General features: G+C 43.0%; 1 protein-coding gene across 14 annotated transcripts in view; it reads right to left on the bottom strand.

Annotated features, from left to right (window-relative positions):
• ZNF618 (zinc finger protein 618) overlaps nt 1-24,744 on the bottom strand; it is a 170,199-nt gene extending 145,455 nt beyond the window's left edge. For all 14 annotated transcript variants that reach the window (XM_032865669.1, XM_032865672.1, XM_032865670.1 and 11 more), the window contains exon 1: nt 24,626-24,744. In XM_032865669.1, the coding sequence (XP_032721560.1) occupies nt 24,626-24,658 (33 nt within the window). In that variant the 5' untranslated portion in view covers nt 24,659-24,744. The remainder of the gene's footprint in view (nt 1-24,625) is intronic.
• Nucleotides 24,745-24,888: the final 144 nt, after the last annotated feature.

Genomic DNA, 24,888 nt, shown 5'->3' with positions numbered 1-24,888 from the left:
GAAAGACAGTGATTTTTTTTTAAAGGGCACAGAAAGGTTAAAAGTGGAAAGTAAAATAAAAAGTTAAATGTAGAATTACACCAGGTAAATTCCAAAAACAGAAAACAGAAAGTGCTTTAGAAAAATCACTTGAATTAAAGGTGAAATCGTGAAATGTTTTACAAAAATTAGAGAAACTACAACTGAAAGCAGAAAGCATAGAAGAGGTCAAGGAGGACACCCCATAATAAAATGCTGGCAGGCAGGTATCTATTTCTGTTAAATACCCTAGCAATAAAATATATAAAGTAAACTAAAATGAACCAATGTAAAACCAAAAGAAACATCGTATTATTGGAAGACATTAACAGATTCTCAAATTCTTGAAATAATATATCGAAAAACAGTATTATTAGAGCTCTATTGGGAATCTAAAAAATGTGATTAATGTCAATGATATAAAGAACTGAGAAATACGCATATAAGTAGCAAACAATAAACCCCAAAGGGGAAATTGCTTATGCTGCAAGCAAATGAAACATTTACACAAACTATTATTTTAAAAAAGGAATCCAAAACTTTCTAGGAATCACCAAGAGCAAAACTATTATTGGCAACATTCTCTCACAATAAACTAAAAATGAATAAATATAAAGACTAATTTTAAAAAAGGGAAACACAAAAATTTAAATTATATTTTTAAATAAACTTTAAAGACTATGGAATATTTAGGAGAGAAAAGCGTAAACAGTTCGCAGTAGGCTTATGGGATGTGACCAAAAATGTACTCAGAGGAAAATTCATTGACTGAACACTTTTACAACTAAACAGAGAAAAATAAACAGCTAAGGATTCAAATTAAAAAAAAAAAAAATCTAAAGAAGGCAGAAAGCTCGATTTAACAAATGTAACAATGTGGAAATGTTTTAAATAGTCAGAATTAACAAATACCTTCAAAGTATTAGGAAATGAATATAAAAGTAATAAATAGACCTGGATATTTGTATTCAACCAAAAGAAAAAAAAGAAAAATTCAATTACAAGAAAATCAGACTAGAAAAATACAACCAGAAGACATGTTTTTAAGTTGTTTTCTATTCTAAGCAAATACGGTTCAAATGCTTGATCAGTTTCTAAGAAAATATAAATGACCAGAACTATTTTCGACAAGAGCAAAAGCCAAAATATAACTGAAGAAAGGATTACGTGGAAAATCATCATCCTCCAAAATATAACAAGATAGAGAGTTTTAAAGGCGAGTCCTTTCAAACTTTCAAAAGGTAGATAATTCTCATGCGATATAAATCATTCCTGGCACGCACAATAAACATCTGGCACGCACGCTTGAACTCTCATTTCCTACACTCTTACAAAACACTGAATTGTTTACACATGACAGGACCTCAGAATCCTTCTCAACACAGCCATCTCAGCAGCTACTACCAACAGGTACACAGTTTACAATGTATTTATCCACCTTGTTCCAGATCACTGAAAATGATGGAAAGCCTCCCAATTTATAACCCACTATACTAGCATAATCCCCACTTTAAAAATGACAAAAACAGCACACTAAAAATAAAACCACAGGACAATCCTACTAAGGAATATAGACACAGAACACTGCAAGATGGATCTGAGGTGTATTAAAATGATGAAACACCATGAACACAATGGGTTCCTTCCAGGATGGTTTAATATTAAGAAATCTATTAATACAACTTATCATATCAACAGATCAAAGTAAGAAAACCATAGGGCCATCTGGGTACATAATGAAAAGGTATTTAAAATTCATCATCCTTTTCCCCTCCTCTTATTATTAAATAGTTTTACAGTGGGGGAGGGTTTGATTCACACTCCACTGCAGAGGAATTCAAACACAAGAGTGAAAATCACTCCTAAATCATATCACTCACTTCCACCTTGAAAAATAAAAACAAACACTGAGCAACTCGGAAAATGCTTAATGATAAAGAATATGTATCAGGAACCAAAATAAAACTTTATACCTAATCAGAAAATGCTAGAATCCTTCCCACTAAAAGAAGAAATAAAATAATACAAGAATACCTATTATCCCTATTATTCAAACTGCCCAGAAGGCCTAGTTGACATGTAAGAGAAAAAGAAAAGGACAATGGCTATAGAAGAAGAAAGGAAATGAGTATTATCTCCATATGTTATCATCTTTCTAAAAACCCACAAGAACACTGGAATTAAGAAGACAGTAAGTTATCCACTAACACACAACAACATAAAAACCAGTAGCTTTTCTATATACTTGAATTAATTAGGCAAAATACACAATAAGGGCAATTATCCCACCTACAGTAAAAAATATCAAATATCAAATGCTCAGGAATGCATTTTAAAATAAGCGTCCAGAACTTGGGGTGCCTGGGTGGCTCAGTGGGTTAAGCCTCCGCGTTTGGCTCAGGTCTCTGCTCAGTGGGGAGCCTGCTTCCTCCTCTCTCTCTCTGCCTGCCTTTCTGACTACTTGTGATCTCTGTCAAATAAATAAATAAAATCTTAAAAAATAAAATAAAATAAAACAAGCGTCCAGAACTTATCTAAAACACTTTACTGTGGGTCACACATGGTAACATGGGGATGAAGAAACAGACCACCTCACTGGGCAGAAAAACATAATACGGTGAGACTGTCCTTCCTACTCAATTCAATGCATGCATTTAATGCAATTGCCATCACACCATTTTCACCTTTAAAAATGATTCTGGTGTTCATCTGGTAGAATGTGTGTGAGACTAATGAAAGTTTCGAAAAAAGATTAATGGGGAGAGATGTTTACCAAATATTACAATATTTAAAAAGCGAAATTAAGCAAAACAGGATGGTCCTGGAATGGAAGTTAACACAGAGCTGCATCTGTTGGGTCTTTCTGGGCTATAATCTGTTAAAATCTATCTGCCTGTAAAGGATTATGTCAGGTCCACCTTCATTTAGTTACCAGAGCTTTAAGATATCTTAATATATGCACTGAGAAAATGTGGACTCAGATGCACTCATCTCTTCATTGCAGGACTGGACAGCCAACTTCTCAATCCTTTATAAGCCTTCAAACCACCCAGCCACGGATTAAGTGGGACCCACGAAGCCACCCAGCTCAGGAGTAGCAAATGCGAACGAGGTCACCACCACACTGCCTTCCCAGTGGCAGACATCACTAATCAATCTCAGCACCTTGCCCACAATGGCCTATCCATGGAATCGATAAAGGCCATAGCTGGACTTCATACGGAAACCCCTCCATCATCTCTCAAGTCCAATCCCTTCGTTTTATGGGTGAATGAGTTTTTATCCTGTCAATTATTCATGACAATTCTGCAAGGCAGAGCAGAAATAGTTCATTATCTCATACTCTAGAAAACAGTATTTCCAAGAGGGAAAATGTCACCCCAAGCCTGGTTAGGGGCAGAACCCTCAACACGAGGCCTCCTGCACCCAACCCTATAGTCCTTCCACCTTCTATGTCCTATACCCCAAGCAGACTCAGACCTAGGACTAGTGAGCCTAAAGTTTCCAAGTTCTATTCTAGAGGGGGGGCGGGGGGGAAGCATTCGGATGGAACTGGCCAGTTAACCCTTACATAGGACTTACTATGTGTTAAGCACTGTGCTAGCGCTTCTACTATGAACCCCACTCAGTATCACTCTGGCCATTCTGATGCAGAGAGGGGCTGAGTAATTTGCCCAGAGTCACGTGGCCTGAAAGAGGCAGATGTGGGTTTTGCAACCAGGAAGTCTGGCTACAAAAGGGACGTCCTTAGCCACTTGGCTGTACTGCTTCTCAGAGCAGCAATCTAATAATGACTGTTTTTCCTGGGGGCATCATGTAACACAGTACTCAGAAACAATGCCCCCACCATGCCCCCACCCCTGCCGGGCCTCGTACTGGGCTTTGGCAAAACTACACTTTGTAAAGAACATCTTCATATATAAAATATTTTTATATTTTAAAATCCTCTCCTATGGCTCTACTCCCAAAGAGAGATTACTGGTACTAAGATTTGGGAATTTCTATTGATTTGGAAAATACAGTAAACTCTTTAAAGAGTGTTGTGGTTTTTTTGAACTCACTTTGTTATTAAACACGAAAGAGGTTCGTGTTCCATGAAGAAAACTTAGTATATGCAAAAGAGAATAGAAAAAAACCATAATCCTATGCTTCTCTAAGATCATCTCCACTAACGGTTTTCTTCCCTGGGACTCCTTGGAACCCCTGAGACATCTAGTTGCTTGTGGTAAGCCCACCTCCAAGTTCCCCCATCCAGGAGCTCCCCAGGGACCTGCTTTGTGCCCTCACACCTTAAATGGGAAGTAAGAGAGATCAATATTCATCCCGAGGATGGGGGAGCCAGGCAGGCAGGCAGGACATTTCCCATCAGTTCCTGACCTGCTGGACAGGAGGGGTAAAGAGGCTCTAGGTTCCACATGCTAAGGACACCTGGGAGGTCCTGGCAGGAGAAACTGGAAGACCCACTACTGGGTCTTGAATCAATTTAATGTGTCACAGCCAGCCTTTTTTTTTTTTTTTAAATAAAAGAGAGAATAAAAAAGTATCAGAATGCACTGCAAGAGGTTAAGCGTAAATATCACTGCCTGCTTTTGCTTTATTGAGATGAGTCCACATGTATAAGATGGTGACATAAAATGTATTTCTTCCAGTGGGTCAGTCATGAAAGTATGATTTGCCACTGCCCAGCAGGGCACAGGCCCTCCGCAGGTCAGTCCTGTCTGGATACCAGGAGGCAAGGAGGAGGCCACATGTGCAAAAGCACCTTGTGAAAACACTGTTCTGACCTGAGGCCAGATTACCAAAGACTAGCTTTCTTCCTCTAACTTCCCCTACCTGCTATCTTTCCCTTCTAAACCCCCCACCATCCCGCACCTCCTCAGCGACAAGAGTTCTGTCTGATTAACTGAACATTCTGGTGGGCCCACATAAAGGATAACCACATTTCGGGCAGAATTTTATGACTCACCAGCTCTTTGAAAGAATTAGATGTATAGTAATAAATACTCAATGCTAAAAAAAAAATCACTGAAGTTCATCTTTCTTTGATGATTCATACTATTTCATTGGCCCAGAATTCTCTGCTCCCTCCCCTTCCTCCCACAGACCCATCTTTTGACCCTCAAATCCTATCAGTCCTTCAAAACCACACTCAAATACCACTTCCTCCAGGAAGTTGCCCCGGATCCTCTTTACTAGGATTCATCTTTCCCTCCACTAAACAACCTCAGCAACCAGTCTTAGAACAACGGAAAAGTTCTACAGCACCTTATATATGGCTGTGAACAGAATCCATACTGATTTATCACCTCGGCACTTATCAAGGATCGTCACCCATAATTAGGACAAATATTTAATGGCTAAATAAATTCAAAAGGTGTTTAAGATCTTGAAAGAGGAAGGATCATCATCCCCAAATGGTTTATCAGCATAAATGCAGAAAAACAAGTTATTAGAGAATTCTGGCTAGTAAAATGAGGTTAAAAATAATTTACTGAAAAATTAATGCTTGTTTAAATAAATAATTAGCTTACTGAAATAATTAATGAAATTAACAGCTCATCTTGAGAAGGTATGCAATTACAAAAAGTCTTTTCTTTTGGGGCGCCTGGGTGGCTCAGTGGGTTCAAGCCTCTGCCTTCAGCTCAGGTCATGTTCCCAGGGTCCTGGGATTGAGCCATCGGGCTCTCTGCTCAGCAGGGAGCCTGCTTCCTCCTCTCTTTGCCTGCCTCTCCATCCACTTGTGATCTCTGTCTGTCAAATAAATAAATAAAATTTTTTTTAAAAAAGTCTTTTCTTTTATGCATACATATTCTAGGTCTCCTCATTGAACATGAACCCCTCTTAAAATAAAGTCAGTGAAACACTTTTTTAAAGAATTTACTGGGGGCACCTGGGTGACTCAGTGGGTTAAGCCTCTGCCTTCGGCTCAGGTCATGATCTCAGGGTCCTAAAGTGAAACCCCACATTGGACTTGCTGTTCCGCAGGGAGCCTGCTTCCCCCTCTCTCTGCCTGCCTCTCTGCTTACTTGTAATCTCTCTCACTCTGTCAAATAAGTAAGTAAAATATTTTTTTAAAAAAAGAATTTACTGTATTTCTTTTCCAAAACAACAGAAGTTTTTTCCAAAACAACAGAAGCCTGATACCAACAACTGGTCCAAAATGGAGAGGATATACGGAAATGTGTCAAACTAATTTCTACCCTTGATCCGGTAATCTCTCTTCAGGAATATATCCAAAGGAGATGGCTTTAAAATATCAGGAGTACCTTATTTATGAAATTGTTCATTACAGTGGAACTTTATAAAAGAAAAAATTAGAACCAGCCTAAATGTGCAACAGAGTATGGGTTAAATAAACCCTGTTCATTCTTTTCTGTGAATATCATGCAGCCTTTAAAAATGGCAATTAGGAAGACAAAGTAAAGATGGGGGGAGGAATAGGCAGGAGGCAAAACTAATACATTATGATTCAAAAAATAAAAATATGCTCATAAAATAAATCGAAGGAAATACACCAAAATTTTAATATGACTATATGAGGGCTGGGATTTATTTAACGAAGTCTTTTCATTTCCTCATTTTCTGATTTCTTTATAATATCATTAGGTTCCTTTAATTATTTAAAAATTAGCTGATTAAAACAAATATTAGCATGTATCTAACTGCAACCAGGGAATAATCAGTTTAGAGATATCTGTTTTGAATGAGCCACGATGACTGCTTCCCATGCACTTTAGCATGTATGAGCACCCTCTGTTCCAGAGCATATATGGTGCCCAAGGAGAGAGATCCAGGCATCTATGAGAGCCAGCGGGTTGTTAAAGAACTCCAAAGACTCAGAAGTCGGACTCAGGCTCCAGTCTCGCGGGGAACAAGAGCACCAATTAGCTACCACCTACAGCAAGTTATCTGACCTCACTGAACTTCGGTTTCTTTATCTACAGTGGCACTGAGGCCAGTTTGACTAAGAAAGAGAGTGCCCCGTGGAAAAAGCCCGCCAGAAAGCAGCCCCTTTCTATGAGTTTCATGTGAGTAACACACATGGCATTGTACATGCTAATTACAGTTTACTTCTTAAGATACCATTCTCATGTTCAAGTTTATCTAGAGGTGACCAAATTGAAACAGCATCATACCTGTTCACCCAGGAAACAGAGAGTCCAGAAAGAGACCCAAGTACATGTATATTTAATGTAAGGTAAAGACGGCATTTCAAATCCAGGAGGAAAAGATAGATTATTCAGTTACTGGTGTTAGAGCAAGTAGCTAGCCATTGGGGGGAAAAAAAAAACAGAGCCTGATCTCTGTGCCTCTCCTCTAAAGCAAATATATTCCAGACAGATAAACAATGTAAGTGCAAGAAAACAAGCTATATAAAATAACAGAAGAAATAAGGATGTTTCTTAAAATCTTTTTTTGTTTCCAGGTATTGAATCTTATAAACAATTACAAGCACTCACGTACCTCTCACATGGAATACAGACACTCTTCCGTGTATGTTCCTAAAAAACAAACTGTTGATCTGCGAGATGACATAAATGTTCAACCTTGTTTTTTCCCCACCTTGGCTATTTTTAAGTGTTCAGCTGAGGAGTGCTAAGTAACTTCACCCGAGTTGTGCAACAGATCTCTAGAACTTTTTCATCTTGCAAAACTGAAACTCTATACCCACTGAACGACAACTCCCCATTTCCCCCTTCCCCTGGCAACCACCATTCTACTTTCTGTTTCTATGAGTTCTGACTACTTTCAATGTCTCATGTGAGTGGAATCATACAGTACTGGTCTTCTTGTGATTGGCTGACTTCACTTAGCACAGTGTCTTCAAGGTTTATCCGTATTTTATCATGTGACAGGATTTCCTTTTTTAAGGCTGAATAATATTCCATTTTATATACACACGTTTTGTTTATCCATTCATCCATCAATGAAAATACAGGTTACTTCCACCTCTTGACTACTGTAAATAACACTGCAATGAACATGGGTATTTTACTATCTCTTTTGAGCTCCTACTTTGAATTCTTTTGGATAGATACCCAAAGCAGGATTGCCAAATCGTATGATAATTCTATTTTTAATTTTCTGAGAAACCACCATACTGTTTTCCATAGCAGCTGCACCCATAGTACACAGGGTTCCAAATTTTCCATACCAACACTACTTTCTGGGTTTGTTTTTTTCTTTTTATAGTGACTATCCTAATGGGTGTGAGGTGATAGCTCATTGTGGTGTTAAACTGCATTTCTCAATTCAATTCCTCTGCCTATTTTTTAAAAATCAGGTTATTTGGTTTTTTGTTGTTGAATTTTAGGGGATTCTTTATATATTCCAGAAACTAACCGTTTTATCAGATACATGATTTGCAAATATTTTCTCCCACTCTGTAGACTGCCTTCTCGCTATAAATTCTTAATGTGTGACGCCAAAAAAATACATAGAACCCAAAACACAAAAATGAAAGTATTTTAAAATTTAATGCTTTAGGAGCACCTGGGTGGTTGAATCGGTTGAGTGTCTGCCTTAGGCTCAGGTCATGATCCCAGGGTCCTGGGATGGAGCCCCACATCAGGCTCTCTGCTCAGCAAATAGCCTGCTGCTCCCCCTGCTCGTGCGGGCCCGTGCATGCGTGCTCTCTCTCTCTGCCAAATTAATTAATTTTTTTAAAAAGTAAACATTTTATTCAACCACTTCTAAACAGCACTTTAAAAAAAAAAAGTCTAGGATAAGAAATAGTTGGAATCTGAATAGCAAAGAGTCAGTATCTCTAAAATACAAAGAGCTCTCAAAAAAAAAAAAAAAAAAAAAGGAAGAGATAAACACCGCAAGAGAAAAACAGGCAAAACGCTTGAACAGGCAATTCACAAAAGAAGAAATGAAAGTGGCTAATACAAGTATACCAAGCAATGTTCAACCTCATTGGTTTGCCCATCAAGACCTTAATGATCAAGAACAGTGACAATACAAGGTAATGGCCACAATATGTGAGATAAGCACTCCCAATCTCTTAGCAGCAAGGTCAACTGCTATCACCAGCAGGATATGAATATGCTAGGATTCAGAAATCGGCCTTTTAGAGAGACTGATGATAAAGAGATCACCACACAAGCAAGAAACCCCGGGTGTAAAAATATTAGAAATAACCAAAATCCAATAGGGCACTGAGTTCGGGGACATATATACAGTAGAAATACAATGTAGTCAATAAAATAATAATGAGGATCTCTATTTACTGATGCAGAAAGAGATCCAGGAGTTTAAAAAGAAAAAAGAAAGCAGACATGGAACAGCATGTAGAATATAATCCCATTTGAATAAAACTGTAATCATATACATTTAAATATGCAGAGAGATGAGTTAAATAATGTTCATCAAATGTGAACAGTGGTTGTCTCTGGGTGGTAGGATTTGGGGTGATTTTTTTGAAGAACATCGTTATTTTTTTCCATGCTGCTTTAATGTTCTTATAATGAATGTATTATTTTTCACTTGGAAGGAAAATAGAAGTGAGATGAGGCTCTTTTACAGCAATCTCACACTTAAAAACCAGAATGGAGACAATGTGGGACAGTGCGAACTGCTAAGTCCTGAGTTCGAATGCTGCCTCGGACACTAATTACCTGAATGACCCTGGGCAAGTTATTTAGCTTTGCTGTGCCCTGGTTTCCTCACCTGTAAAACAGACATGATGAAAACTCTATGTCATGGACTTATTTGGGGGATAAGAAACTAACACTGAATAAGTTCTCTATAATTATTAACTTCATTCTCCCCTCTGAGCTCATCACTGAAAGCACCCTAGTTGTATCTGGCCCATATTAGGTACTCAAAATGTGTCCAGTGAGTTGAATGGGGCAGATGGATGGATGAACAGGTAATCGTAAGAAGAACACACATCTGACGGCAGAAAGATTATATGGGTGAATGGGTGGGTGGGTAGAAAAGGATGGAGAAGTGAATAGCTAGAGAGATGGACTGATGGGTAGATAAGACCGTATGGCAGCTTGTATTTTCCAAAGATGACCGTATCAAGATGCGTCCCCTCCTGGGGCAACTGGGTGGCTCAGTGGGTTAAGCCTCTCTGCCTTCAGCTCAGGTCATGATCCCAAGGTCCTGGGATCGAGCCCCACATCAGGCACTCTGCTCAGCAGGGAGCCTGCTTCCCCCCCCCCCCGCCTTTCTGACTACTTGTGATCTCTATCAAATAAATAAATAAAATCTTAAAAAAAAAAGCGTCCCCTCCTACATGTTGAATGCGATGTTGCCACAACTCCACAGAGAGCCGGGGTTTATGTCTCTCCTCTTGAAATGGGGTATATCTCTGTAATGGCCTCAACCTGTAGATTGAGGTCCAAGTTATGCTACATGACTTCTGACACTGTATCATAAAAAGAGACACTGGATCTGTTTGGCTCTATCTCTGCTGGGACATGTGCCTTGGGAGACTCGAGTTACCATACAGAAGTCAGGCCTTGTATGAAGCCTCCATCCTGGAAGACCCCATGAGATAGATGGATAGATGGATGGATGGATGGATGGATGGATCCCCAAAAAACTCCAAGTGTTCAAGTCTTTCAAACCCTGGCACCAGACAGGAGAGTGAAGAAGACTTTAAGATGACCTTGGCCACTGCATGACCACGATCACAGAGACCCTTAAACAGACCAACCAGCTGAGCTACTACCAAATTCCTGACCCACAGAAACCATGACAGACAATAAGCAGTAGTGTATTAAAGCCACTAAGTTTGGAGGTGATTTGTTACACATCAGTAAGTTATCTAATAAAGATGGTAAGAGGAGTCTAAGGCTGAATGCCTGACCTCTCTATGGGGAGCCCTGGAAATGAGCAACATCTTGTGCTCAATTTCAGGTCTGGTACACTTGTCTTTGTCTGTTCCAACAGCCTCCTGCTTACCCTCCTATTCCGCTACTTAGACTTCCAAAAGCCAGCCCTCCGAACTCTGACTTGGATTAACTGCCCTCCTGCCCCTGAACAAACTAACAGAACATGCTTTCAAAGCAACCAGTCCAAGCCCTCACTGCCTAAGAAGGGAAACTGAGGCTCAAAGAAAGAAAGAAATTACCCCAGACTCTGGCTGAGTTAGAAGCAGGGCTCAGACTACAGACTGTGGTTCCTACCCTGAAGCCCAGAGTTATTTCTCCTCCAACAGCCTATGGGCTCAAGGTAATGCCGAGTTTGAGTCCTGCCTCCACTGCTTACTGCCAGTGACAGGAGTCCCATCAGGGCAGCCAGCATCACCGCAGGCCCTGGCTAGGACGTGCCAGGGCTCTTGGCTCCAAGCATACCTTACATCTGTCTGGGCATAAATTTGCATTCTGAATCCAGGAGGCCCCAGTTCCAAGTATGTCAAATGTAATTAATTACAGCAAACCTTCTGCAACTGTTTTCAAACGCAGTATTAAAGGCTCTGTGCGCATGAAACACACAAGCCACTGGCCCACCAAGGAGCGCAGGGAGCTGGGGAATGGGGGCCTGGGAGGCCCAGATCTGGGCCCCACGGAATGGGGAGGGGAAGTTCCCAGAGACACCGGGGTCCCGTTCAGCCCCACAGCGAACAGGAGGACATCTGAGGGAACTGGGTTCAAATCCTAGCCAATCACCAATGCCACAACCTGAACAAGTAACTTCACCTTCCTTAACTGTAAGGGTGATTGGTAAGACTCTGCAGCTCAAAGGGCTATCGTGAGCCTTGTCTCTGGCAGTCATCTGAATTTGAGGACAACCACCCTTACCAGCTGTGTACCTTTTCACCTCGGATTCTCAAGTCCCTCATATTATAAATAAATAACCTTACTCTCCAGGGCTATTGTATTAACTGAGATAATAGATGTTAAACGATGAGTCCAGTGCCTGGCATGTAAGAACCACTTAGCAAATGTGCAATGATTACTGTACTTCAAGGCAGAAAAATTCTATTTAGCAAAAATCAAGTGAGATAAGTAAGAATGCTCAACTTCAGCCTTTTGACAGAAACAGATCCTGAGCAAAACAAGTTTGTAAGGTTGAATTCCCAACACAAGGCTCAAACTCCTTTCGGCACACTAAGAGCAAGAGAACTAGGCTACAACGTTGGAGAGACCTGTGTTCAAGTCCAGCTTTATCATTAACTGCCCTCTCTGCCCACACCCATGCTAGACCCCCGAGATCCAACTGGGGCTATCTGAGCCCACCCAGACCAGGCTGGAGATCGGGGGAGCTAGATGACCTTCCCCACTCCACCAGCTCTGTCCTCTACAGCAGTGTGCCTTCTGGGTCTTCCAGAAGCTTTACTTCCCGAATCTGTACATGGAGCAGACATGACTTAGGAAGACAATGGCCTGTGGCCACTCAGGACCCTAAATAAACAGCCCCTAATGTGACCCGGGTTTCTATGCCCAAACCAGCCCTGAACTGCACTCTGATTCATAAACCCCAGTTAAACCCCAAAGACTAAATAGACTGGAATTTTTTGGCAAATGGAGAGATTGCCAGGGGTAATCTTTTAGATTTGTTTTTGCTTGTCTTGTTAGATGTACTTTCTTCCAAAGTGTTTAATTAATGTTTAGGGGAATGGGTAAGCAAAGTGGAAAACAGTTTTTCTTCCTAAATTACCAATCTCTTTCTCTCTCTCTCTGTCTCCTAAATTCCATCCATTTAACCACCTACTTATGCTGATGCCTACACCACTATATCAGCCTTCTTCTCAATCCCAAACTCTCAATCTGGCATTCTTCACCAGTGACCTGATGAAGCAAGCTGCTATGTGACCCTGAGAAAGCCACTCTCCCTCTCTGGGGGGAGCACATTGTTAGAATAACACTGTCCAGGAGAAATGTAATACAAGCCACAAAAGTAATTCCAAACTTACGAGTAGCCACAATATTAAAAAAAAAAAAAGTGAAATTCATTTTAATAATTATTTTGTTTAACCCAATATATAAAAGGCTATCATTTTAACTTATAATCGATATTTTTATTTCTTTTTTTTTCCAGATTTTATTTATTTGACAGAGATCACAAGTAGGCAGAGAGAGAGGGGGAAGCAGGCTCCCTGCGGAGCAAAGAGCTCGATGTGGCACTTGATCCCAGGACCCTGACATCATGACCTGAGCCGAAGGCAGAGGCTTAACCCACTGAGCCACCCAGGCGCCCCTAACTTATAATCAATATTTTAAAAATTAGTACTCAAGTCTTTTACAATCTTTTCTTTCTAACGACACCTTCAAAGTCCGGTGTGGATTTTACATTTCTAGGAGAGCCCCATGTCAACAGCTCAACAGCCAAAGGTTACCAATACACACTGGAATACACAGGCACTATCTCTCTTACAAACCTTTTAGCTCTAAACTGCCCAGATCCAAAAAGATGACTAGCCTCACTACATATTCCACTTCTGGCAGGTAGCCCCCCCACCCAAAGTTACCCTTCCCTGGGGCCTCCTTCCAGGCCAGTTTCAGTTTTCTTTCAGATCAGTTTCACTTTCTGCTTTTCCAGCATACATTATAAGAAACGCCCACATAAACAAGCTTAAATTTTTAGTTATTTTTCCCAGCTGATGAAAAAAAAAAAAATCTCCAGCATCCAAAAATGTCTCCATTCTCTCTGGGTAATCTTAGTGCCCCAGCTAGGTCCACTGAGTTCCCAAATCTCTGAACCGAAAATAAAGCAAAACGCCAACTCTCTGCAAAATTTCACCAGATAAAAATTCCCATCCTTAATTCATTACAAAAACATGGGCTGGTGGGAATTTGGCGGGCAGAGTGATAGAATCGCTAGCCCCTGGGGCACGCTGTCTTGGACAATAACATACCCAGGGAACTAGCCAGAACAACTCCGACTTTGAATGTTACCAGCAAATTGCCAGCCAAGGGCTTGCCCAGGGCCACTCCCCCACCTTCTCCACTTTGCAGGACTCATTTCCGCCCACAGGGGTTTCCTCCCCCACCCCTGGAACCTGAGCCTCCCCCAGGGCGAGGGCTCACCCCTGGGAATCGAAGATTCCATCCCTGATACTGAGCTCCCTTCACTAGAAAGCAGGTTCCCCCCGTCTTCTCTACTGGCTGGGGCGCCAAGCATCACCTGACTCCATTTATTCTCTTTAGCGTATATACGAAGCCTCCTTCTGCTGTGTCAGCCAAAATATTTATATCATTTTCCTGTGAACTCAATACTGTCTTCACCTCGGCCTCCCTCCTTTCCTTTTTAAGAAAAGAAAGGAGTTGTCGCCAACATGTTTCTCCAGTTCTTTGCTGTTTATGAAGCACTTCTGAGTCCATTAACTCACGTGATGCCTGCAGGAAACCGTGAGGGATACACAAGTGCACTGTTCTCCCACTAGGCGGATAAACAAACAGAGGCTCAGCGCCCAGTGGCTCCCAGGGCTGGGCAGGTCATATGTGACTGAAACGTGGGAACTGACTGCAACAGGAAAGGGCATACCCCATCCAATGCCTACAGATCCCAAACTTTTTAAACCACCGGCTGGCAGGTAAAATGAAACAAGCTAAGGGACCAACTCACCTCGTGGGCACCCTTCTGTGATTCCAAGTTTATATCATCTCCCAACAAGGCAGTTAGAATTAGTGGACTAATGCTAGTTAGAAAACTCCATGTGTAAAAAAGTAACACCTATGTAGGGCTGTCGATCTAGAAAGCATTTTCAGGGGCGCCCCTGGGTGGCTCAGTGGGTTAAGCCTCTGCCTTCGGCTCAGGTCATGATCTCAGGGTCCTGGGTTCGAGCCCCGCATTGGGCTCTCTGATCGGCGGGTCCCCCGCTCTCTCTCTCTGCCTGCCTCTCTGCCTACTTATGATGTCCCACTGTCAAATAAATAAATAAAATCTTTTTCAAAAAAATAAATAAAGGGGCACCTTGGTGGCTCAGTGGGTTAAGCCTCTGCCTTCAGCTCAGGTCATGATCTCAGGGTCCTGGGATCGAGGCCCGCATCGGGCTCTCTGCTCAGCGGGGAGCCTGCTTTCTCCTCTCTCTCTATGCCTGCCTCTCTGCATACTTGTGATCTCTCTCTCTGTTTCAAATAAATAAAATCTTAAAAAATAAATAAATAAATAAATAAATAAAGGGGCACCTTGGTGGCTCAGTGGGTTAAGCCTCTGCCTTCGGCTCAGGTCACGATCTCGGGGTCCTGGGATCAAGCCCCGCATTGGGCTCTCTGCTCAGCAGGGAGCCTGCTTCCTCCTCTCTCTCTCTCTCTCTCTGCCTGCCTCTATGCCTACTTGTAATCTCTGTCAAATAAATAAAATCTTTTAAAATAAATAAATAAATTTTTAAAAAGCATTTTCAAAATAAATAAATGAATAAATAGGGGCACCCGGATGGCTCAGTTGATTAAGCATCTGCCTTCGGGTTAGGTCAGGGTGCCAGGCTCCTGGAACTGAGTCCTGCATCAGGCTCCCTGCACTGGCGGGGGGCGGGGGGGGGTCTTCTTCTTGCTCTGCCTCTCACCCAGCTCTCATGCTCTCCTCTCTCAAATAAATAAAGTCCTTTTTAAAAAATAAATGAATAAATAAGCATTTTCAAATACCTCCCCTCATTTGATTCTTGTGGAGGATGATTTCTGTCCCATTTCCCAGATGCAAAAACCAGGACTCTCAGGGGCTGAGAAATTCGTCTGCGATCTTCAAAGTGTACAAACAGCCAATGTGTTGCAAACCCAGGTTATGGTCCAGGAACCCGAGTGCCCACCTTGCCCCTCTGCCATGCTATTCTCTACTACACGAGTGAGAGAGGGACACTGCCCAACCGAGTGGCCCAGGCACCAGCATCTCCCCCTCTGAAATCTGATCACTCCAGGATCAGGCAAAGAAGCAGGTCACCTAGCCCTGCTTTGATGACAACCCCAAGGGTATCTAATTATAACAGGGAGGGAAGAGAGGAGTCAGAATCCTCTCACTATTTCTCAAGACCAAATTAATTTCTTTCGACACAGCGCATGTGCAAATAATAGGAAAAGCACTGCATGACAAGTTAGGAGATCTGAGGCTTGAAGTTCACCTCTACCTGGTCACTGAGGTTTGGGCAAGGAACTCCACCTCCTGTCTGGGGGGGGGGGGGGGGGGGGGGGGGGCACTAGATCAGGAATGACAAACTGGCTTCATGTCCCATGCTAAACTCAACTGACTGGTTGCACCATACTAAGAAGGTCTCTGAGGGCACCGGCCAGACTCAATGGAAAAGATTGTCAAGATCGATTAGCAATGTCTGACACAGGCTCGTAAATGGGGGGCAGCGGTATGTATATATTACTTACTTACCATCACTGGTATAGGGATGATATACAAAAAAATGCACTCGCTGAAAGTGAAAAGCACTCTGCCCTTTACAAAACTTTCTTCTCACTATCCCTCACAACTTTTTACAAGAACCCAGTGCTGAGGTTATCATCCATTCCCACCATCCTCATTATCCCCACTTTACTCATAAGGAAATCAAAGGGCAGGGAAATCAAGAACTCTGGCAAAGACCACAAAATGATTAAGCAGCAGAGCCAAGAGCTGAAGCCAAGCCTTATCCCATCAACTTTAAGTGGTTCATTCTACCCTTGGAAATGTCAAACTGGTATTCCACCATCCGTAGGACACTAAACCTCCCTCCCACCGACTTCTTACACCTTCTAGAGAAGGGGCACAGTGAAGTTATGAAACCCACCCAAAGACATGGAAGGAAAGGGGTACTAATTTATAGTTCCAGATGCTTGTTCCCAAAGCCAAGTCCTGCCTTCACTGCACAAGTGGAGAAGCCACACCCAGAGCTAAGTGAGGTAAACAGGAGCAGGACCTGGAAGTCCCTCACGTCACCGTCCACCCCACCAGGAACAGGACACTCTACCTCAATTCCAAGATGCCTTCAAATGCTAAACACACCATGGGTTTTATAACATCCTTTGGTGGAGAAGAAAAGAAGAGGGAAGGTACTAACAGGAAACATCTATTGTAAAACACACCCAACTTCAGAAATACGCGTATGTGAGGAACATGACCATCGAGGAAATACAGTCTCCCTCAGACTGGGATCCTGTGCTCACTGGCTGGGCTGGGCCGGAAGTATTAAAAGGGACAGTGTTTTATAAAGCTTACAGGAAAAAAATTGAGCAAAAAAACCAGAATGTTCTCAATTTTCTCCCATAGATCTTCCTCAGATCTCCGGCATGTGCACACCATAATCCAACCAAAGATGGGGTCTGACTGAACATCGAATCACACATTTAGCTGCTACACAGATAAGGTGTGGCGGGTTCTCTGCAGAGAGCCCCCTGATGCCCCTGTTCCGGGGCCCATGACCAAGACAACCAGTTCCCAGAGCAAACACAGGGGCCTACCCAGCCCCTTGTACCTCAAGGTTTCCCCCCATTTCCATCTCTTTAGAAACCCTGAGACCACTCACCACTCCCGCCTATCAGCCATCTGGATAATGACCCTACCAGGCCCTTCATCCAATTTAAAGAAATCATTCATACAAGAGGAGTGAAGAGGGTAGGCAACTCTTCTAGAACTCCCCAAGACGTGTACAGTGAAAGCATGTTACCGCCATCCAAGGAGTCCCCTCTGATTGATTACACCAGCTCTTAAAAAAAAAAAAAAAATGTGCTTAGGGCTCCCTCGTCAAACAGTGCTTTTGACCGAATGGCCAAACCCAAATTGGTCACCTACTCTTCACTCGACTCAAATCTGACCGAACTGAGCTATTTCCAAAAATCAAATTAAGTCATCAAATATTTATCGAGCTGCTGCTCTGTGCCAGACCCTAAAATGAATAACCCATGCTCTCTACCCTCAAGGAACTCACAATTCAGCTGGAGAGAGAGAACGGCAGTCAAGCCACTCTCATCTGGGGGCCCACAGTGTTTGGGAAGTACTTCGGGGTGGGCACGGATGAAGTCTACGGGGGGTGGTGTCCGGGGCTACACAGAACAGGACCTGCAGGGGGATTGGGATGGGGTGGGGGGAGTGTCCGGAGAGGAATAAAGGGAAGGGCCCTAGAGACAGGAGGCCCAGGGGGAACATAACCTCAAAGGCACGCAGTTCACCCGGGATGAAGATTTATCCCTTTTAAAGACTGTGCCACAGGCTTTAAAACAAATCCAGGAATATTCGGAGGACCTAGAGCATCCCTGGAATGAAAGCATTAAGAACACTTTGACAAGAAGGATGCGTAGGTCCAGGAGATGTGTCACCCTCGTCTGTTTCAGATCAACAAATAAAAAAGTGGACAGTTTCTGTTGTTACCTAACTCCATCGTATTGAAGATAAGCTCCCAGGTTTCCAGAACTACCAAAACTGTGGTCACTGTGACTCGGTCTCCCCCAACAGAGACCTACAGGCCACTGGGTCAAGAGGTAGCCAACAGGCCTCGATCACCTTCTAAGAACCACCTCCCAAGGACTGGCTGGGTCTTTCCCCAGGTGCGGCTTCGTTTAATTGTAAATCAACCCATCAAGGTCGGAATTATTTACCCCCTTTTTCCAGATAAAGAAGCTGTGGCTCCAAAACCAGGAGTGTCCTTCCCAAAGTAACGCAATGTTAACCACGCCATGGGGTTGGATTCCAAACTCTGATCTGTCTGACCTCAAATTCCGCTTTCCATTACACCAACTGGGCAGAGGTCAGAAATAGTCTACGCCTCTGACCTAAGGCCTCAGAGGGGCAGGGGATTCGAAGGTGGTCCCATGTTCAGTTCAGACATGGATCCCACTGACAGACCATCTTTCCCTCGATGTCCTCCCTCCTCTCAGATCCCAGCCCTGCTCCCTCCCACCTGCTGTCTTCTGGCATCGTCATCATTCTTCAGGCCACACTTTATTTAAAACCCACCTCCTGCACCTGCACTTCTCAACTTCAAGGGCCTGCACGCTGAGACACATCCTCCTGGGGTTTCTGGCCATCATTTGTCATGTTTAACTAAAGCATCTGGCCTGATCCTGGCAGAAGACTGAAAGAAGGGGTGTGGACCACTTCAGTCAGAAGATGCTGAACCATGGAACTCTTCACCACTACAGGCCGAACCACCACAGAGCATCTAGGGCTCAGGAAGGAAGTCCCACCAACAAAGCCAAGAACTTTGAAAGATGTGTCACTAACCTACCGAGGCCACCCGTAACAACAACTAGATGGAACGCTGGTCTCTCCCTGTGCTGTCCAAGACGGAAGCCACGAGGCACATGTGGCTACTGAGCACATGAAATGTGGTCAGAAAAGACTTAATAGCTCCCAAAGGAAAAAAAAAAAAAAATCACGTTAGCAATTCTTTGTGAGGATGAGACACTGCGAGAAGGGTATGTTGTGGATATATTGTGTTAAATAAATTATATTATTAAAATTAATTCCAGGGCGCCTGGGTGGCTCAGTGGGTTAAAGCCTCTGCCTTTGGCTCAGGTCATGATCTCAGGGTCCTGGGATCGAGTCCCGCATCAGGCTCTCTGCTCAGCAGGGAGCCTGCTTCCTCCTCTCTCTCTGCCTGCCTCTCTGCCTACTTGTGATCTTTCTCTGTCAAATAACTAAATAAAATCTTAAAAAAAAAAAAAAATTTAAAATTAATTCCACCTGTTTCTTCTTACCTTCTTCAGGTGTCACCAGAAAGCTTAACATTACGTGTATGGCTCCATCTGTGACTCAAATTCTATTTCTACCGGGCACTGCCACTCTGAGACATGGCACGGATGAGGAGACAAAGAGAAACTCGGGAGTTTTCAGGAAGCGCATACACCAAAATACAGACACTCGCAGAGTCCGACTAAAATTTAAATACAGCTCAAACACAAAGGCTGGAACTCCTGAAAAACTCCTACGGCAATGTCAAGTAAAGTGAGGAAGACAAAGTTAAGTGAGGCCGCTCACTCTCCCACCGAGACAGGCATTGCAGGCTTCTTAGAAAATCTCCTTTCTGGCTGCTTTCGCCTCCACACCTGTCTTTCCAGGCTTCCCCAAGGCCAACAAGCTGGGGTGCGCGCCCAACCACCATGCTGCTGAAACTTCTTCCCAGGTGGCCCGAAAGGCAGGCTCCGCCAGGGGACAAACCATGTAGCACAGGACACCTACTCCACAGGGTTCACGTCAAAGTCAACTGGGATAATAAGTGAGAAAAGAAGAGACGAAGTGGGAAGGTGCAGGGTATTTGCAGCACATCAAGGTGGGTCATCAGTCCAGTATCTTGCCAACTCCTTAAAGCATGGCTCACAGTAGGTATGTCATGCACATTGCACATGGACTGGCAAATGGAAATAAAACAAAAGTTTCATGAGACGACACTTACCTTTCATATGTGCTATGCCTCTGCTATTTTCGTGTCCTATGTTCTAGTCCGTTCTTTTTTCTTTTTTTACGCTGACCGCGAGCCACTAAATTGATTTTGCAGTGGTCACAATTCGCAACCTAGCCCTGGGTATGGCGAATAAGAAGTGTAGTCCTCCCTCTGTGATCCACGCTGCCCACCACCACCACCCGCCTCCCCGCGCCCAGAATCTGGGCTTCCAGGTGTGACTTCAGAATCCTTCTCAACACAATGTCTCGGTAGATACAGCCAATCACTTGAAGTCAGAATCAGAGATGAAACCTATTTATTAATGTCCTGATCCAAATCTCTCAAAAACTGAGGCTCGAAAGGAAAAAGTGATTTGCCCAAGGTAATACAGGAAGACCTTGGGTAAACTAGGACTCCTGTGGACCCACAAAGCCACTTCACTTAAATCACCAAGAAGGAGACACAACTGACCCCAAACATAACAAGAGCATGGAAAAAATTTAAATTTTCACCACAACCACGAAGAGTCAGCATATACATCTAGTAAAACATGGCAGGGGAAGTTCTTATCACCCCACCAAGGAGAAGACAGGAGGATTCTGAGGTCAGAGGTAGCAGCATGCCAAGAGCTGAGTCAAAGGTTGGGTTTGGGGGGGGAATTGTATGCAACAATGGAGGAGTTTTTCAAACTGTTTCTCAAATGAAACAAACCATTGGCCGTTTATTTTCTAGAACCAGGGAGAGGTCAGCCTTATGCTGACCAGCCATCTTTGTTGCCTTTCTTCTGCAAAGCAAGAACCCTTGTTCAAGTTCACCTCTGTGCAGGGCTGAAAGCATAAGCAAACCCTTTTTCCTAGCTTGGTCCAAAGTCAAGCTATAAAGCAGGCCCTTGAAATTTCAAACCTTATTAGAAAAAGAAAAAAAACAAACCCTCCTTAGGCAGAAAAGCAAAACATTAAGTAATAAGAGTCTCTACTGTGAAACAGTATAAATGATCTTTCACCAAAATAACTCAGCCCATCATCAAATTACCACCCCTCAAGTCCAATTTCCCAGATTTTTTGCCCAATATTATAAGAGAGTTTGGTGAACAGACATAGGCTAATAAAAATGAGCTCATATATCCATTTCTGGTCACACTTCCGTCTAAAATAGGAGGTGAGAGAGGCCAAGGCCTAGGTCGGATCTCAGTCCTGGGAGACGCCAATAGAAACAAAAGAGAACTGACCCCGCCCCCAACAGTACCATCATGCACCTCTATTTCCTTTACAACAAACATGATTAGAATAACCAATTTTTTTTTTTTAAATAAACGGAAAAAAACAAGTCTACAAAACAGAAATGATTTTCAATTCCTCGCCAGGGGTTCCCTTGAAACCACAGACAACACAACAAAATTTCAGCAGAATGGAATTGAAGGAATCTGAGTTGTGTGTCAGGAGACCCAGGACACACAAAGGGACGTGCTGCCATATTTTTAATTCTTGCACCAGAAATAACCTGTTATCTACAATCCTTTTTCTCAGATGCCCAGTAGGGGTGCCCACCTCCCCTTCCCCAACCCAGGGCAGAGCTCCCCTCCATCACTTGCTAACTCAGGACTGTCTCATGAGGCCTCCCAAGCCCTTGGAAATTACGAATTCTCTGACCGTCCTAGGCATCGGCCTAAATAATTCAACAGAAAAAAAAAATTTTTTTAATTATGTTACTTAAAAAAAAAAAAAAAAACTCATTCCAAATATGTCAGAATGTGGCCAGTCAGCCCTGAAGGATTTCGTTACTAAAAAAATAAAATCTCCCAAATGCAATGGTGATGATGGGAAATGTTGAACCTCTGCCATGGTCAAATATATTTCACAGAATTCGCATCCCCTCAGAAATTTGAATCCACAAAATGGGGTGGGAATCCATGAACTGGGGCCACCATTTTTTCCAAGACCAGCTGGTAGCTAGCGAAAGGGACACAGGGTTTCCCGTCCTAGCCCTGTGTGACCTACATCAACCCCCACACAAGGTCCCACCAAGATCCCACCCTCCAATACTAACAGTACTCCCCCCCTCCTCTGAACAGAAAAATTAAAACTTTTTTTTTGGGGGGGGGGGGTTGTTGTTTCAAAATCTCCATCAAGTTCAACCAGAAACTAATTCATCACAAATAACCCTTCAGCTCTGGGTGGGTTATCTTATTTTCCTCTGTCAAATTTCAATTCAGTCAGTATTTGTCCTCTAAAAATAATTTTTTGTTTTGTTTTGTTTTCACCTTCATTTGATTTCATTTTAATCCCAAGAAACTACGTCAAATACTGTCTGCATTTGTGCTTTCATGTTCCAAAGGCAAGTACCTCTGGGTTTGGCTTTGTGTCTATTTTAATTTTTTTCCTTTAAAAAAATTAAATTTTGATGCTAGAATCAGCCGAACTGGTGTTTTACCCCATTTTTTCAGCAAACTTAAGTGTTCCACTAGAGAAGATGGATAAGAATCAGAATTTTCATCTCCTCTCTGTCCTCTCTTCTTTTATCTTTCCTTCTTAGGTCAGTAAAATTTGTGTTTTTTTAATATCACAGACCCCCCCCAAAATGATCAAAGCAAATGGATTTTCTTTTTCCCTATGAAAGTAATCAAATTTGTGAAAAATACCAAATGCTAATGAACTACCAACCCCACATCACAATCAAAGAGGCCTAAAACCAATCTGGATTTTTTTTTAAATAATAAATTTTTCAAACTGGAAGAGTAAGCAAGCACAGAGAAGGGAAAATTCTCTCCTACCAAGGATTCTTCAACCCTTGTCTTTATCAACTGATTCAGTTGCATGTCATAAAAAATGAGCTTCTGTGAAGCCACTGTTAGTTTTTTCATAATAATGTTAATTATGCATATCTTATTTTAATGGCGGTCTCTCCTACAAATCTGTGGGCTACTCAATTTGTATAATGTAATGAATTTACATTCTTTTCATTGAATATTGCTCAAAAAAGGTTCCCGACATTTTATGGATAAAACAACAAAAAAAGAAATACCTAGACCTTTCAGGAAACAAAATCAGAAAACAGTCTTAATTATCTCATCAAAACAAAAAAACAAAACAAAAACAAAAACAAAAAAAAAACACAAAACCCAACAAATGCAGGGGAAAAACACAGAATTTCACTCTAACTTTTTCAGTTTCTGTTTTTCTTTAGAACCTTGGGATTTAAATGCAGTAAAATGTACATGCAAAATTAGAAGAAAAAAAAAAAACTACAATTTTTGGGTGTGTCCAAAGCCAACATTTTAGGATCTATTTTCTCTTTTAAATCCTTCCGTCTTGAAAACAGAAAAACTTTAAATATTGCCAAATGGTTAAATTAGCCTTTTCTGCCCGCTGGGCTAAACAAGTTCCAAATTACAATGAAGTACAATTTCTAATTGCTTCATAAAGCCAATTCTCCAGTTTTCTCTAAACTCAACAATTTCCCTTCTTTCCTCATTCCAATTAGTTTTTTTGTCAAACTAAAATGAGTTAGGAAGCCAAACTGATTTCGGTTTTAGGAGGCTTTCTGCTTTTTCCCCCTCAAAAACTGAATTCATTCAAATTCCAGCTTAATTTTCATTTACATATTATCTGGATTTGGCTTCAGAAATAAAAATTGTCTCCATGCTCCCAGAAAGATCAAAGTGAAAATTTTCACCCCAAAAAAGAAAAAAAAAGAATCCTTCCCCCCTCCACTGCCTTATAGTGCAAACTTTTGAAAAAATAAGAAATAAAAAATATTTCTTTTCAATTTTAATTTTTTTTTTATTTACAAAATAGTATCCTCTAGGTGGCGTCGTTTTAATGGGAAAAAACTACCGTTTGAAGAAAAATTAGAAAAAAAAATTGAGAAAGGGAAATATGGCCTAAAAAAAAAAAGATTGTTGCAAAGATGGGGGGGCCAGAGGGGAAAGACCTCCCGGGGGGTCATCAGGAACCCCGAGCGCAGAGGGGGTCATGGGGAAATTGCAAATTTGGGGGGGAGGGGGGGAGAGCTGGAAGGGGTTGCATTTTTGCAAAATGTGAATTGTCCAAACTGAAATGGCTGCTCTGTTCTCTCGCCGCTTTGTTTTCTGGGCTCCGGTCCGAGCCCGGGGCTGGAGGGGGCGCTGGGTGGGGGCCCGAAGAGACCCCCGCGTCACCCCCAGCCTCCTCACGCCCCGCGGCGCCCGGGGGGGGCTCCCCAGACCCCGACCCCCCGGTTTGCGCCCACAAAAAGCCCGCAAACGTGCCCAGGCACTTTGCATTTTGCAAATCTTGCAATGAAGTGGCGCAGCGCCCCGGGCCCCGGCCCCCCGGGGTCCCCCGCGCGGTGCATGCCCCCGGCCCCCCGTTGTACCTGCGGAGCCGCCGCGCCGCCCGGCTGGTTCATGGGTCCGTGCGGGAGGAGGCGGCCCCGGCGCGTCCTGCTCCTCCCGGGCCGGGCTGCTGGTGCGCGCACAATGCCGCTGCCGCCGCCGCCGCTGCCGCCGCCGCCGCCGCCGCCGCCGCTCCCTCCTCCGCCCGCCCCGCTCAGGCCGGGGGGGCGGGGGCGCTGGGGGCGCGCGGGGGGGGCGCCCGGCCCTCGCCCCCACCCCCGGCCCGCACCGGCAGCCGCCGCCG

Source organism: Lontra canadensis, unplaced genomic scaffold (assembly GCF_010015895.1).
Source record: "Lontra canadensis isolate GAN:19392208 unplaced genomic scaffold, GSC_riverotter_1.0 scaffold30, whole genome shotgun sequence".
Classification (NCBI taxonomy): domain Eukaryota; kingdom Metazoa; phylum Chordata; class Mammalia; order Carnivora; family Mustelidae; genus Lontra; species Lontra canadensis.
The sequence above is the reverse complement of the archived record's forward strand: the minus strand, read 5'-3'. Positions and strand labels throughout refer to the sequence as shown.